Source organism: Nycticebus coucang, chromosome 8 (genome assembly GCF_027406575.1).
Source record: "Nycticebus coucang isolate mNycCou1 chromosome 8, mNycCou1.pri, whole genome shotgun sequence".
NCBI lineage: Eukaryota > Metazoa > Chordata > Mammalia > Primates > Lorisidae > Nycticebus > Nycticebus coucang.
In genome coordinates, this window is record NC_069787.1 from 29,004,446 (window position 1) to 29,019,046 (window position 14,601).

Genomic DNA, 14,601 nt, shown 5'->3' on the forward strand with positions numbered 1-14,601 from the left:
TTCGTCTGTCATCTTTAGAGAAAGTTCTATTCATGTCTCTTGCCCATTGATATATGGGATTGTTGGCTTTTTTCATGTGGATTAATTTGAGTTCTCTATAGATCCTAGTTATCAAGCTTTTGTCTGATTGAAAATATGCAAATATCCTTTCCCATTGTGTAGGTTGTCTCTTTGCCTTGGTTATTGTCTCCTTAGCTGTACAGAAGCTTTTCAGTTTAATGAAGTTGTTGCAATTGCCATGGCAGTCTTCTTCATGAGTCTTTCCCCAGGCCAATATCTTCCAGTGTTTTTCCTATGCTTTCTTGGAGGATTTTCATTGTTTCATGCCTTAAATTTAAGTCTTTTATTCATCTTGAATCCATTTTTGTGAGTGGGGAAAGGTGTGGGTCCAGTTTCAGTCTTTTACATGTAGACATCCAGTTCTCCCAACACCATTTATTGAATAGGGACTCTTTCCCCCAAGGTATGTTCTTGTTTGGTTTATCAAAGATTAGGTGGTTGTAAAATGTTAGTTTCATTTCTTGGTTTTCAATTTGATTCCAAGTGTCTATGTCTCTGTTTTTGTGCCACTACCATGCTGTCTTGAGCACTATGGCTTTGTAGTACAGACTAAAATCTGGTATACTGATGCCCCCAGCTTTATTTTTGTTTACAGAGAACTGCCTTAGCTATACAGGGTTTTTTCCGGTTCCATACAAAACGCAGAATCATTTTTTCCAAATCTTGAAAGTACGATGTTGGTATTTTGATTAGGAATGGCATTGAATAGGTAGATTGCTTTGGGAAGTATAGACATTTTAACAATGTTGATTCTTCCCATCCATGAGCATGGTATGTTCTTCCATTTGTTAATATCCTCTGCTATTTCCTTTCTGAGGATTTCATAGTTTTCTTTATACAGGTCCTTCACCTCCTTCGTTAGGTATATTCCTAGGTATTTCATTTTCTTTGAAACTATGGTGAAGGGAGTTGTGTCCTTAATTAGCTTCTCATCTTGACTGTTATTGGTGTACACAAAGGCTGCTGACTTGTGGACATTGATTTTATATCCTGAAACATTACTGTATTTTTTGATGACTTCTAGGAGTCTTGTGGTTGAGTCTTTGGGGTTCTGTAAGTATAAGATCATGTCGTCAGCAAACAGGGAGAGTTTGACCTCCTCTGCTCCCATTTGGATTCCCTTTATTTCCTTGTCTTGCCTACTTGTATTGGCTAGAACTTCCACCACTACGTTGAATAGTAAAGGTGACAGAGGACAACCTTGTCTGGTTCCAGTTCTAAGAGGAAAAGCTTTCAGTTTTACTCCATTCAGTAAAATATTGGCTGTGGGTTTGTCATAGATAGCTTCAATCAGTTTTAGAAATGTGCCACCTATGCCTATACTGTTCCGTGTTCTAATTAGAAAAGGATGCTGGATTTTATCAAATGCTTTTTCTGCATCTATTGAGAGGATCATGTGATCTTTATTTTTGCCTCTGTTAATATGGTGGATAACGTTTATGGACTTGCGTATGTTAAACCAGCCTTGCATCCCTGGGATGAAGCCTACTTGATCATGATGAATGACTTTTTTGATGATAAGCTGTAATCTGTTGGCTAGGATTTTGTTGAGAATTTTTGCGTCTATGTTAATGAGTGAGATTGGTCTGAAATTCTCCTTTTTGTTTGGGTCTTTTCCTGGTTTTGGTATCAGGGTGATGTTTGCTTCATAGAATGTGTTGGGGAAGATTCCTTCTTCCTCAATTTTTTGGAATAATTTCTGCAGTACAGGAATAAGCTCTTCCTTGAAGGTTTGATAGAATTCTGGAGTGAAGTCATCTGGACCAGGGCATTTTTTGGTTCGAAGATTTTTTATTGTTTCTTTGATCTCAGTGCTTGAAATTGGTCTGTTCAGGAGCTCTATTTCTTCCTGGCTGAGTCTAGGGAGAGGGTGTGATTCCAAATATTGATCCATTTCTTTCACATTGTCAAATTTCTGGGCATAGAGTTTCTGGTAGTATTCAGAGATGATCTCTTGTATCTCTGTGAGATCAGTTGTTATTTCCCCTTTATCATTTCTGATTGAGGTTACTAGAGATTTTACTTTTCTATTCCTCGTTAGTCTGGCCAATGGTTTATTTATTTTATTTATTTTTTCAAAAAACCAACTCCTTGTTTCATTGATTTTCTGAATGATTCTTTTGTTTTCAATTTCATTGATCTCTGATTTGATTTTGGATATTTCTTTTCTTCTACTGAGTTTAGGCTTAGATTGTTCTTCTTTTTCCAATTCCATAAGATCTCTTGTGAGATTGTTGATGTGCTCTCTTTCTGTTTTTCGAATGTAGGCATCTAAAGCGTTGAATTTTCCTCTCAAAACTGCTTTTGCAGTATCCCACAGGTTTTGGTAGCTTGTGTCTTCCTTGTTGTTATGCTCAAGGAAGTTAATGATTTCCTGTTTTATTTCTTCCTGCACCCATCTGTTATTCAACAGAAGATTGTTTAATTTCCATGCCTTTGGGTGGGGTCGAGCATTTTTGTTAGAGTTGAGTTCCACCTTTAGTGCCTTATGGTCTGAGAAGATACAAGGTAAAATTTCAATTCTTTTGATTCTGTTGATATTTGTTTTGTGTCCCAGGATATGATCAATTTTAGAGAATGTTCCATGGGGTGATGAGAAGAATGTATATTCTTTATCTTTGGGATGGAGTGTTCTATATGCGTCTATCAAGCACAGTTGTTCTAGGGTCTCATTTAAATCTCTTATATCCTTGTTTAATTTCTGTTTAGAGGATCTTTCCAGCTCTGTAAGAGGAGTGTTAAGGTCCCCTGTTATTATGGTATTATCAGGTATCATATTGCTCAGACTGAGTAAGGTCTGTTTCAAGAATCTGGGAGCATTTAAATTGGGTGCATAGATATTTAGAATTGAAATGTCTTCTTGTTGTATTTTTCCCTTGACCAATATAAAGTGACCATCTTTGTCTTTTTTGTCTTTAGTTGCTTTAAATCCACATGTATCTGAAAATAAGATTGCAACTCCTCTTTTCTTCTGAATTCCATTTGCCTGAAAAATTGTCTTCCAACCCTTGACTCGGAGCTTTAACTTGTCTTTTGAAGCCAGGTGTGTTTCTTGCAGACAGCAAATGGATGGCTTGTGTTTTTTAATCCAGTCAACCAATCTATGTCTCTTCAGTGGGGAATTCAAGCCATTAACATTTATTGAGATAATTGATAAGTGTGGTAGTATTCTATTCGTCTTATTTTGTGAGAGTCCATTGTTTAGTTTTATCTTTTGCATCAGTGTGGAGGTTAGGTTCTGTCCTTTAATTTCTGAGTTCTTGCTTTGCTGCTGATCCATTGTGGTGGTCAGTGTGCAGAACAGGTTGAAGTATTTCCTGTAGAGCTGGTCTTGTTGTGGCAAATTTCCTCAATGTTTGTATATCCGTAAATGATTTGATTTCTCCGTCAATTTTGAAGCTTAGCTTAGCAGGGTACAGAATTCTGGGCTGGAAATTGTTCTGTTTAAGTAGATTAAAGGTAGATGACCATTGTCTTCTTGCTTGGAAAGTTTCATTAGAGAAGTCTGCTGTCACTCTGATGGATTTGCCCCTGTAGATCAACTGGCACTTACTCCTGGCAGCTTGCAGAATCTTTTCTTTTGTCTTGACTTTGGACAGATTCATCACAATGTGTCTTGGAGAAGCTCGGTTAGAGTTGAGGCGACCTGGGGTCCGATACCCCTCTGAAAGCAGTGTCAGAATCTTTGGTGATATTTGGGAAATTTTCTTTTATAATATTCTCTAGTATGGTTTCCATTCTTCTGGGGCATTCTTCTTCCCCTTCTGGAATTCCTATAACTCGTATGTTGGAACGCTTCATAAAGTCCCATAATTCTGACAGTGAACGTTCTGCTTTCTCTCTCTTCTTTTCTGCCTCTTTTACTATCTGAGTTATCTCAAAAACTTTGTCTTCTACCTCTGAAATTCTTTCTTCTGCATGGTCTAACCTGTTGCTGATACTTTCCATTGCATCTTTAAGTTCCCTAATTGACTGTTTCAGTTCCTTCAGCTCTGCTACATCCTTTTTATATTCTTCATATCGTTCATCTCTTATTTGATTGTTTTTGAATTTCCTTTTGGTTATTTTCCACTTTATTAGCAGTTTCTTTCATTGTTTCCATCATTTCTTTCATTGTTTTCAACATGTGTATTCTAAATTCCCTTTCTGTCATTCCTAACATTTCTGTATAGGTGGAATTCTCTGCAGTAGCTACCTCACGGTCCCTTGGCAGGGTTGTTCTGGACTGGTTCTTCATGTTGCCTGGAGTTTTCTGCTGATTCTTCCTCATGAGTGATTTCTTTTATCTGTTTCCTTGCCCTAATTTTCCTTTCACTTCCTCTTGCTCTTTAAGTTCTCGTGCCTGTGGACTAAGGGTTACAGGACCAGAAGGGTGAGAAGGTTGAAGAGCAAAAAAGGGATGAAAGAAAGGAGGACCAAGTGATAAGAAAAAAAAAGAAAAATAGAGAAAGGAGAGGGGGTGGGTAAAAGGAATATTGACAAAAAGAAGAGAGGCACAGAAAGAGGGAGACAGAGCAATATAGGTGTACAGTAGGGTACTTTGATACAACCTTAAAGAAAAAAACCACCTTCTGGGGGTGCCCAGTTGGGTGGTTCCCTTGAGGTCAGCAGCGCTTTGCTAACCTGATCAGACACAGTACCCCACCTCCACCAAGTAGAGAGGAAAGGCAAAAATGCTATAAATCAAACCAAAACAAGCAAACAGAATACTTTACGGGATAAAATTGGGTGGAAAACCAAATAATAGCGATAGAAACACTAATAAAAATGAAGTTCTAATTATCGAAATAGGCAGCAATGGGAAATTATAATTAAACTAGAAAAATTGAGAAAGAAAAAGGATCTGTATGGAAAAGGTTGAACTTAAAAAACAAAACAACATCAAAATAAACAAAAAAAAGAACCAAACCAAAAAAAAAAAAAAAAAAAACACAACCAAAAACAAAGCAGTATGTATATGTTATTGAATATTGTCTGGGCAACACGTGGTCTTCTGGGGTATGAGATGTTAATCACAGTTCTGATATGACTGGAGGCTGCTAGTTTCTCAAACCCCAGCAGGTAGACACCCTAAATCTCTCTTCAGCCCACTTAAAAGGCACTTTCAACTTGTTCACTTGCTGAGCAGAAGCTTTCCCAGGGAAGTGCTTGTCGCTAGAATCACTGCTGAAGTGGCTATCCACTTACCCTGTGTGCCAAAACTGGTCTCCCTCTGCCCCCGAGGGTTAGGGCTGCAAGGCGGCTCAGACCCCACCCTTAGGCTACTTGGTCGCTGGGTTACCAGCTCCCACCCAATTCCAGCTCTGCGACCCCGAGGGCAGAGCTTGCCGGGGCAATCGCTCACAATGTCTGCCTGTGACCCAGAGCCAAACACTATTAGCTCCATCTGGCTCAGCGGCTCAGACTGGGGCCCTAGACAAAGGCCAAAGTTCTCCGCACTCCCGCTCAGGCTCTCCCCAAGGCAGTTCAGCTGAGTGCCAAGTCCAAAGACACCAAAACAGTTCACAGGTAAGGCCTTTCTGGTTTGCAGTCTCGCTGCTACTGAACTTACAGTTGCGGGCGGGTTTAGACGGATTGAACACACGCGACCACTTGCCGTTTTTCCACTGTTTTAGTCCTCCTCTTGGGGTCCAGAAGTCTCTCGCTGATTCCCTGTGTCATCTCAGGGGTGATGATAGGCAGATCCCACCAGCCAGAGATGCCTGGAGTCCTATCTCCCCAGACTCACGGTGCCCAGATGCAAGGAAGCTGTTATTCGGCTGCCATCTTGCTCAATCCTAAAATTAGTTTTTTAATTGACAAATTTTGGTCTTTCAACTAACCTTATTCTCATTAATAACAATAATAATTCCCTGCCCCCTTTTTTAATTTGGTAAGGAGGAGGAAATAATATTTATTGAGTGTATAGTGCTAAAGATTTTCATAATTGACTTATTTAATCTGGTATTACACTTATACAGAATGTATTTGTATTATTATCCCCACTCTACAGATGAAGAAACTGAGGCTTATAAAGAATAAGCCCAAGGTCATGCAGCCCGTAAATCACCAAATTAGAATAGGAACTCTGTTGATTCACTCTCTGTTCTGCACAAGAGCTGATTATAATGTACTTCCAAACCACCTAAATAGTTTTCACTTTGAATAGTTCCACTAATTTTAACCTCTCTCTCTCTTTTTTTTTTTTTTTTTTTTAAATTTTCAGTGTCTTCTACAAATGCTTCTGGGAACTGGAGGACCCAGTTAACCATAGGGCTATCTGAATACGAAACCCCAGCACATTCTTCTTACACCAGCTGCTATGGAAATGTCTATAATCCTTTGCCCTCTCCAAGCAGGTGAGGAAGCAAGGCTCAAAAACTCTAAGAGCCTGGTCCTGTTCAAAAAAATTTAGGGTTATAGCCGGGCGTTGTGGCGGGCGCCTGTAGTCCTAGCTGCTCGGGAGGCTGAGGCAAGAGAATCGCGTAAGCCCAAGAGTTAGAGGTTGCTGTGAGCCGTGTGACGCCACGGCACTCTACCCGAGGGCGGTACAGTGAGACTCTGTCTCTACAAAAAAAAAAAAAATTTAGGGCTCCTGTTTTATGAATGTTGAATAATGTAACTCAGGAGTTGGTAAGCTATAGCCGGCAGGCAAATCCAACTGCCACCTGCTTTGACAGATTTTATTGGAAAATAGCCACACTCCCTGATGTACATGTTATTTATCTACAGCTGTTTTTGCACTGAGGACAGAGCTGAGTAGTTGCAACAGAGACATTGCTGAGTAGTTGCAACAGAGACATTGCAACAAGCTAACAAAGCTAAAAATATCTGGCCCTTTGAGACAAAGTTTGCTGACTCCTAATAACACATTCATATTTAACCTTATTCTTAGAGTCTGTGTATTAAACTCTGAGTCTGAAGGGTGTTTTTTTTTTTATATGTGTGTGGTGGTACTTGAAAGTACAGGGAGCCCCAAAAGTCACCCTTAAAGTCACCATACATAGGGAAAATGGGAAATTGTAGCTAAATGTACCTTTATTTATAAAATGTTTCCTACAGCTGGGCACAGTAGCTCATGCCTGTAATCCCAGCACTCTAGGAGGACCAGGCGGGTAGATCACCTGAGCTCACCAGTTCGAGTCCAGCCTGAGCTGGAATGAGACCCCGTCTATAAAAATAGCTGGGCATTGTGGTGGGCACCTATAGTCTCAGCTACTTGGGAGGCTGAAACAAGAGAATTGCTTGAGCCCAAGAGTTTGAGGTTGCTGTGAGCTATGATGCCATCGCACTCTACCAGGGGAGACAAAGTGAGACTCTGTCTCAAAAAAAAAAAGTTTATAAAAAATTTACAAAATTTTATAAAATATTTACAAAATATTCTTTACGAGTTGGCCACCTCTTTGCAAAATTATGTAATGACTATTTTGTAAATAAAGGTACGTTTACCTACAACTTCCCATTTTCCCTATGTATGGTGACTTTAGGGGCGACTTTTGGGATATCCTGTATATTACTGATTTGTCTGTTTAAGTCTTTTCTGGAACCTTCCAGGAAAAATGTCTCTACTTTCAAAAAGATGGTTGTTCAGGTGGCACCTGTAGCTCAGTGAGTAGGGTGCCGGCCCCATATACCGAGGGTGGCAGGTTCAAACCTGGCCCTGGCCAAACTGTAACAAAAACTAGCCGGGCGTTGTGGCGGGCGCCTGTGGTCCCAGCTACTTGGGAGGCTGAGACAAGAGACTCGCTTATGCCCGAGAGAGTTTGAGATTGCTGTGAGCTGTGACACCATAGCACTCTACCAAGGGCAACAAATGAGACTCTGTCTCTAAAAAAAAAAAAAAGACTGTTGTTCATACCAAGGTTCCTCATAGACAGTTGGTGGACTTGATTTCAAACATTTGCTGCCTTTTCATATCTGGCCGTATGTCCATTAAGACGCAACAGACATAGCCAGCTGTCCCATTAGCCTATAAAGTAGTCTTTGTCAACATTAGAGGAAATACACAAGAAAAGGTTGTTAAAATGGATGTTTTTAAATTTTGCAAATTCTGCATTACATGTTTAATTCTTTTTACATACTTGAGAAGTTATGTCTGAAGAGGTCATTTCTATCAGTTTCTCATGATATAAAAATCTACAGCTATCATGCCAGGAAGCATTGAGTATTTTCTGAGCTTTTTGGGAAAATTTAATTTTGACTCCTTTAAGTCAGATTGCTTTAGGGATAAAAGGTTTATATGATTTATACTGACTATAACATAGAAAAGTTTCTGTACTGGTGAATTTCAGAGGTTAGAAGTTTCTCATTAAGGCATATGGTATCACAGGCAAATTGGAGGTGTTTGTCCCCAAAAGCCTTATTTTTCTTCTCCACATTCAGCAAGAGTTCTTCTTGGCTTGAAATATTAAGTCAATTGTCTCAACTCAACAAAGGGTGTGCTCAAAATAGAATGGTATTGAAAATGTACTTCAGATAGCTTGGATTTCTGTAAATAGTGCTTACACATGAGTTAGGAACAAGAACCAAAATTATTGGCCCAAAATCTGAGCTGAACTTTCTTAATTTAGTTTTAGTCATTTTTTAATAATATACTTGCAAATACTTTTTTATGTTTGTGTAATTTTATTTCATTTTTGTTGATTCAGAAATGAAGTCACACATTTCATGAATAAGTTCTAATATCCTTAATGCCATGTTCATTGAATTCAGGAAGTGTTAAACATTTTTAAAGAAAGCCTATTTTGGCCATGTCTCCCCATATACTTCAGGCAGCTTGAGATGGCCTGATAGTACAGTTTGATGTTAGAAGGGGCATAATGCACAAGAAATTAGAAGCTACATAAGTGTATGCATATAGGAGCTCAAGGTAGAAAACTTGGAAAATAATAAAGGTGTAAATAAGCAGGAAAGAATTTAGCCATAATTCCACCATCTAGACACAGTAGCTATTGACATTTTAGCATATTTCCCCCATTTTTCTGCGTTCATTTTGAATATGGTCATAATATTGCATATACAATCTTACATTTTATGGTGTATGTGAAATTATCCCTTTTTTTTTTTTTTTGTAGAGACAGAGTCTCACTGTACCGCCCTTGGGTAGAGCGCCGTGGCGTCACACGGCTCACAGCAAACTCTAACTCTTAGGCTTACGCGATTCTCTTGCCTCAGCCTCCCGAGCAGCTGGGACTACAGGCGCCCGCCACAACGCCCGGCTATTTTTTGGTTGCAGTTTGGCTGGGGCTGGGTTTGAACCCGCCACCCTCGGCATATGGGGCTGGCGCCCTACTCACTGAACCACAGGCGCCGCCAATTATCCCTTTTTTTAAACTTAGCAGTTTAAAATAACCATGTTCCCATATTTTTAAAAAACTCCTTAAATCTTATTTTATATGATCGATGTAATAGTCCTCTCAAATATAGTATACTTAATAGCTCCTTATCTTTTGAATTACTGAGTAGTTTTTAAGTTTTCTTTTATTATAAGTAGTGCTGCTATTAACATCTTTGTAAAATATTTATCTGAATTACAGATTATTTCCTTAGGATACATTCTAATAAGTAGAATGAATGGATTAAATGTTTTGTTTTGTTTTTGAGACTGAGTCTCACCCTTAGACTACCTCACAGCCTACCTCACAGCAACCTCAAACTCTTGGGTTCACCCATCCTTCTGCCTCAGCTTCCTAAATAGCTGGGACTATAGGCACTGGCTACACCACCTGGCTAATTTTTCTATTTTTAGTAGAGAAGGTGGTCTCCCTCTTGCTCAGGCTGGTTGTGAACTCCTGAGCTCCCACCTCAACCTCCCAGAGTGCTAGGATTACAGATGTGAGCCACTGAACCCAGCCTAATGATAAATTTAAAACTTTTTTTTTTTTTAAGCACTGGCTTTCCAAAAAGATTTGCCAATTTTACCGTCCCAAATGCAGAGATAATGGAAGCACTTATTTCTGCCCATTTGGTTAGTGTTTTTTTCTTTTTTTTTATTATGATACAGTCTGATCACTTTAACTTAACCTATTGACAAGGCAAATATAATAATAATCATTCATAAAGGCTTATAAATTTGTTCCAAAATTGTACAAATTATTTTCATGGAAACATGATCTTTATTTTTGTATTTTTATTTCTTTTGCATATAAAACATTTTTTGAAACATGATTTTTATAATAAGAGAGAAATTAGGTTTCAAGATAAAAGTGAAAGCTCAGTTTTCCCTTACAGTAAAGATTTGAAATGCTTAACTATGTATTAGAATTTTTTTAATTATTAATATTATTTTTTAAAAAAACAGTCTCACTCTGTTGCCCTGGGTAGAGTACCATGGTGTCATCGTTCACAGCAGCCTCAAAGTCTAGGGCTCAAGCTATCCTCTTGCCTCAGCCAAGTAGCTGGGACTTTAGGCACCCACCATAATGCCTAGCTGGTTCCTTTTTTTTTTAGCAGAGACAGGGTCTTGCTCTTGCTCAGGCTGGTCTTTGAACTACTGCGTCAGGTGGATGGCCTCAGCCTCCCTGAGTGTTAGGTGTGAGTCACCATGCCCAACCATATTTAGGGTTTTTTTTGAAAAATGAATGAATTATACATTATTATTATTATTTTTTTTTTTTTTATTGTTGGGGATTCATTGAGGGTACAATAAGCCAGGTTACACTGATTGCAATTGTTAGGTAAAGTCCCTCTTGCAATCATGTCTTGCCCCCATAAAGTGTGACACACACCAAGGCCCCACCCCCCTCCCTCCTTCCCTCTTTCTGCTTCCCCCCCCATAACCATAATTGTCATTAATTGTCCTCATATCAAAATTGAGTACATAGGATTCATGCTTCTGGAGACTTTACATCCTTCGTATTAACCTGGATGGACGTGGAAGACATTATTCTTAGTAAAGCATCACAAGAATGGAGAAGCATGAATTATACATTATTATCATCATTATTTAAAGATACTTTTTTCCAGTGTTTCAAGTTTTACATTTTTCATAAAGAGATACAAATTTTTACAAACATAATTTTTTTTCCAGTATGATTTGGTAGAATTGATGTTGTCATAAACTTTTCAAAGTAGAAATGTCGAAGCTACCTCATATGGAATAGAGTCGAATTCTTGACTCTATTACAAACTGTATTTTCAAATAACTTTTTTATTTCACTTCCTGTTTTCCATTCCCTTTCCTCTTCCCTATCAAACTCTACTACTAGGCAAAACCAAGGGCTTCTGTCCCCGAGAATGGTTGTGTCTCCAGAAATGAGATCAGTTTTAAATTCTCTTTTGCTAAGTGTAGCCAGCTGTAGTAAGTATAGTCTCTCTAATCTGTATGCTGCGCTTCCATAGCAGAAGTTTTGCTTGCTCTGACTGATGTGTGTGTGAAGTTATGAAATGTGACTTTATTTTAATGTTATATGAAAATACTAAAAACCTTATTTCTAAAGCTCTTCTTCCAAAGATTTTTCACTGTTACTAAAAGCCTTTGAAATTTGAAATAAAAAAAAAATCTACTAACAATCTAACCTATTTTAATCTACTATTATAATAATGTGATTGTGCTTATTGGAATGGTTTATATAGTAAGATGCTTTCATTTGGATATACCATCCAAATAATGCTTGTAAGTTTTAAATGGGATGCTGTTTTCTGGATCACTCCCAACTTAGACCCAAAAACCCAAAGTGCGTAAAGTATATCCCAAGGTATCCCTGTCACCTTCTAAAAACATTCCTTGGTCCCTGAGGAAGGCATTTAAAGAATACTTAAAATGTGACTGTCAAAATCTACTTTTTAAAAATTCAAAAATATGGCTCTTATACATTAAATAGGCATGTGATAAAGATTTATTTAACTTATTAATAGTAGAACCAGCAGAATGATAAAGCTGATTCAAAGAGAATTCAAAACATTGAAAGAAAGTAATAGCTGAGTGTTGTGGCAGGTGCCTGTAGTCCCAGCTGCTCGGGAGGCTGAGGCAGGAGAATCACAGAAGCCCAAGAGCTGGAGGTTGCTGTGAATCCTGTGACATCATGGCACTCTACCGAAGGCAGTAGAGTGAGACTCTGTCTCTACAAAAAAAAAAAAGAAAGTACATTGAAATAAGATTACTGAATTAGATATAGAATAAGTTAATTGTCTTGCAGGGCAATAAAACCATAACTGTAATCTTTTCTACTAGACAAAAGTTATTTGTATTTCTTCCAGACAAAAACCTACAAGTTAACATGTAACAATACAATCTGAGACCTAATCAGTGGTAGATCTCCCTGGAGAAATTAAATAATCCTTTTTATGGTCCTGTTAGACAGGGTTCCAGTATGACATTGAAAAGAACATACAGTCATCCTTTGCCTTATCTCTAAGTTTTGGCAAGTTGTTCCTAATAGTGCTTTCTACTAACTTCTTTAAATGTTGTAGTCTTCAAATCATAGTGCTATGACCACGGGTAGTAACTTTTCTGGTTTTCGTCAACAGACAGTACACAGACATCAGTCAAATGGACAGTACAGATGGGAACCAACTGGAAGACAATCTGGAGAGTAGCGAGCAGAGGCTCTTTTGGCATGAAGATTCAAAGCCTGGAACATTGGTCTGAACTACAGTCAGACCGCTTGACCAAGCCCTGCATCCCACACTAGTGTGCCTTGTAACATGTGCTCATCTTCCCAGAAGGCCATTGGCTTTATAAACCTAAAGGCATCAAAGGTTGAAGAGAAGATGTAGGTTGCACTGGATGTGAATCTGAATCACACACTGAACCCTAGGAAGCCTCCAAATGAGGGCTCAGCCTTTCAAACTCCAGGTGCTTATCTAACAGAACGAGGACTCAGTCTGAAGCCTTTATCAATAGCAAGCACTTTTTAAGGGAATACAAGTTGTGGAAGGCAAACCTCAAAACTGTGAAAGTGCGTTCAGGGCATTCCACAGGCAAGGAGGACAGGGGAGATTTCAGAGCACAATTCGGAAAGACAGAGAGAAGGGAAACCGGAAGCTCCTGAGTCATCGCTCACCTTCAGCAAGTTTGAATCTGTGAGCTGACAAAGAATAACATGCTGTTTCTACACAAACATGGACAGTTTAACTCGACAGTATTGGAAAATTACTTGAAGAGAAGTTGGGTTGTCATGGAGTTCTGAATGAGTCTAAATGTGTTTAGGATATTATAAAGAGTGATGTTTTCCATAAGCACCATACGATGGGTTCAGGAAAGACTTATTACTGTAGCATCCTGTAATATTACTTTATGGTAGCAGATTGGGGAAAAATGAAGCAGCCCACTGAATAATTGACAAACTTTGCTTGGAGAATTTTCTAAGGTACAATATCCTTGAGCTCCTTTTTTTCTTTTGCTAATGACATGGTGAGCTATTGGTTGACAACTCTCCAACTTGGCTGTCATTGAAGTGGCAGACTTAACACAGAAAGTTTTTATGATCATGAGTTTGAAAACATATTTTAAGGTGTTACAGTAAGGCAACAACAACAACAGCAAAAAAAAAAAGCCACATCATTTTAGATGAATCATGTGCCTTAAAATGGTGAACATTAGAAAAATTAAATATTGTCTGGATTCCACAGGTAGTTCTATGTCACTAAGTGACAAAAACAAGATTAGCATTAAAAAAAATACTCCAAGCTGCAGTAGATTAATTATGAGGCTAAAACTACCTCATACTTTTCTTGGAAGAACTAATTAGTTATGGTTTATTGTAAGGTTTTGTTGTTTGTTTGTTTTTTTTTAGAACAAATGATTTCCATATTCCAGAGTGATCATTTCTGCCATCTTTATTCTGCTTCAATATTCCATAAAAGGTGCTCCTTTCCCCCTCTTTTATACAGTTTTGTTCATACGTGTATTGTGAATAGAGAAGTTTCTGAACACTTTTTGGGAACATTTTCTATCTGTATTCCAAGGCATGTAATATATACATAAAAATGGTTTGTTAAACTGGTCCTTGGTCATTTGTATCATTAGAAATGAAGTTTGGGGGGAAATTTTCAAAAAAGACAAGCAAGAAAATAATTCATTTTTGCATATTTGTATAGCCTTTTAGAAACAGAAATACACTTTGGCATATTCTTTTACTGTTCTGACTTTTTAAGACCTATTATTTTTTTGCATAGGTCAATAAAAGGTGTGCTACTGAAAGAGTTTATGTATGTATTTTTCTATTTGTGTTCAGAGTGTCCCAGTGAAGCTGTTTGCTCAAATAATCATGTTACACAAGTTTTCAGATTTTTAGTTATAGTAGTACCATATCTTATTGATTCCAAGATGTACATTTTTTTCATATTTACCCCTGAAAACAGGGTTCTTCCTTTGATTCATGATATGTCTTAGTTGAATTGGCAGTGTTTTTTTTTTCTTAATTTACAATACCTAAAAATAATACTGTTTTCTCCAATAAACTTACCTTAGAATTGATAAAATATGGTAGGTTACTGCCTTACTGAGGATAACTGATGAGAATTTTTATGTTTTCTAATCTTGGGAGTGTTGTTTATTGGTAACTAATAATTTATCCTAGTTTCACAGACTGGCAAACAGGTCTTTTAAATTCAAGAAAA

General features: G+C 38.0%; 1 protein-coding gene across 6 annotated transcripts in view; it reads left to right on the forward strand.

Moving 5' to 3' along the window:
- FRMD4B (FERM domain containing 4B) overlaps positions 1-14,182 on the forward strand; it is a 455,009-nt gene extending 440,827 nt beyond the window's left edge. For 5 of the 6 annotated variants that reach the window (XM_053599743.1, XM_053599739.1, XM_053599738.1 and 2 more), the window contains 2 exons: positions 6,266-6,398; positions 12,508-14,182. In XM_053599743.1, the coding sequence (XP_053455718.1) occupies positions 6,266-6,398; positions 12,508-12,628 (254 nt within the window). In that variant the 3' untranslated portion in view covers positions 12,629-14,182. The remainder of the gene's footprint in view (positions 1-6,265; positions 6,399-12,507) is intronic. The other variant, XM_053599740.1, reaches the window with a different exon arrangement.
- Positions 14,183-14,601: the final 419 nt, after the last annotated feature.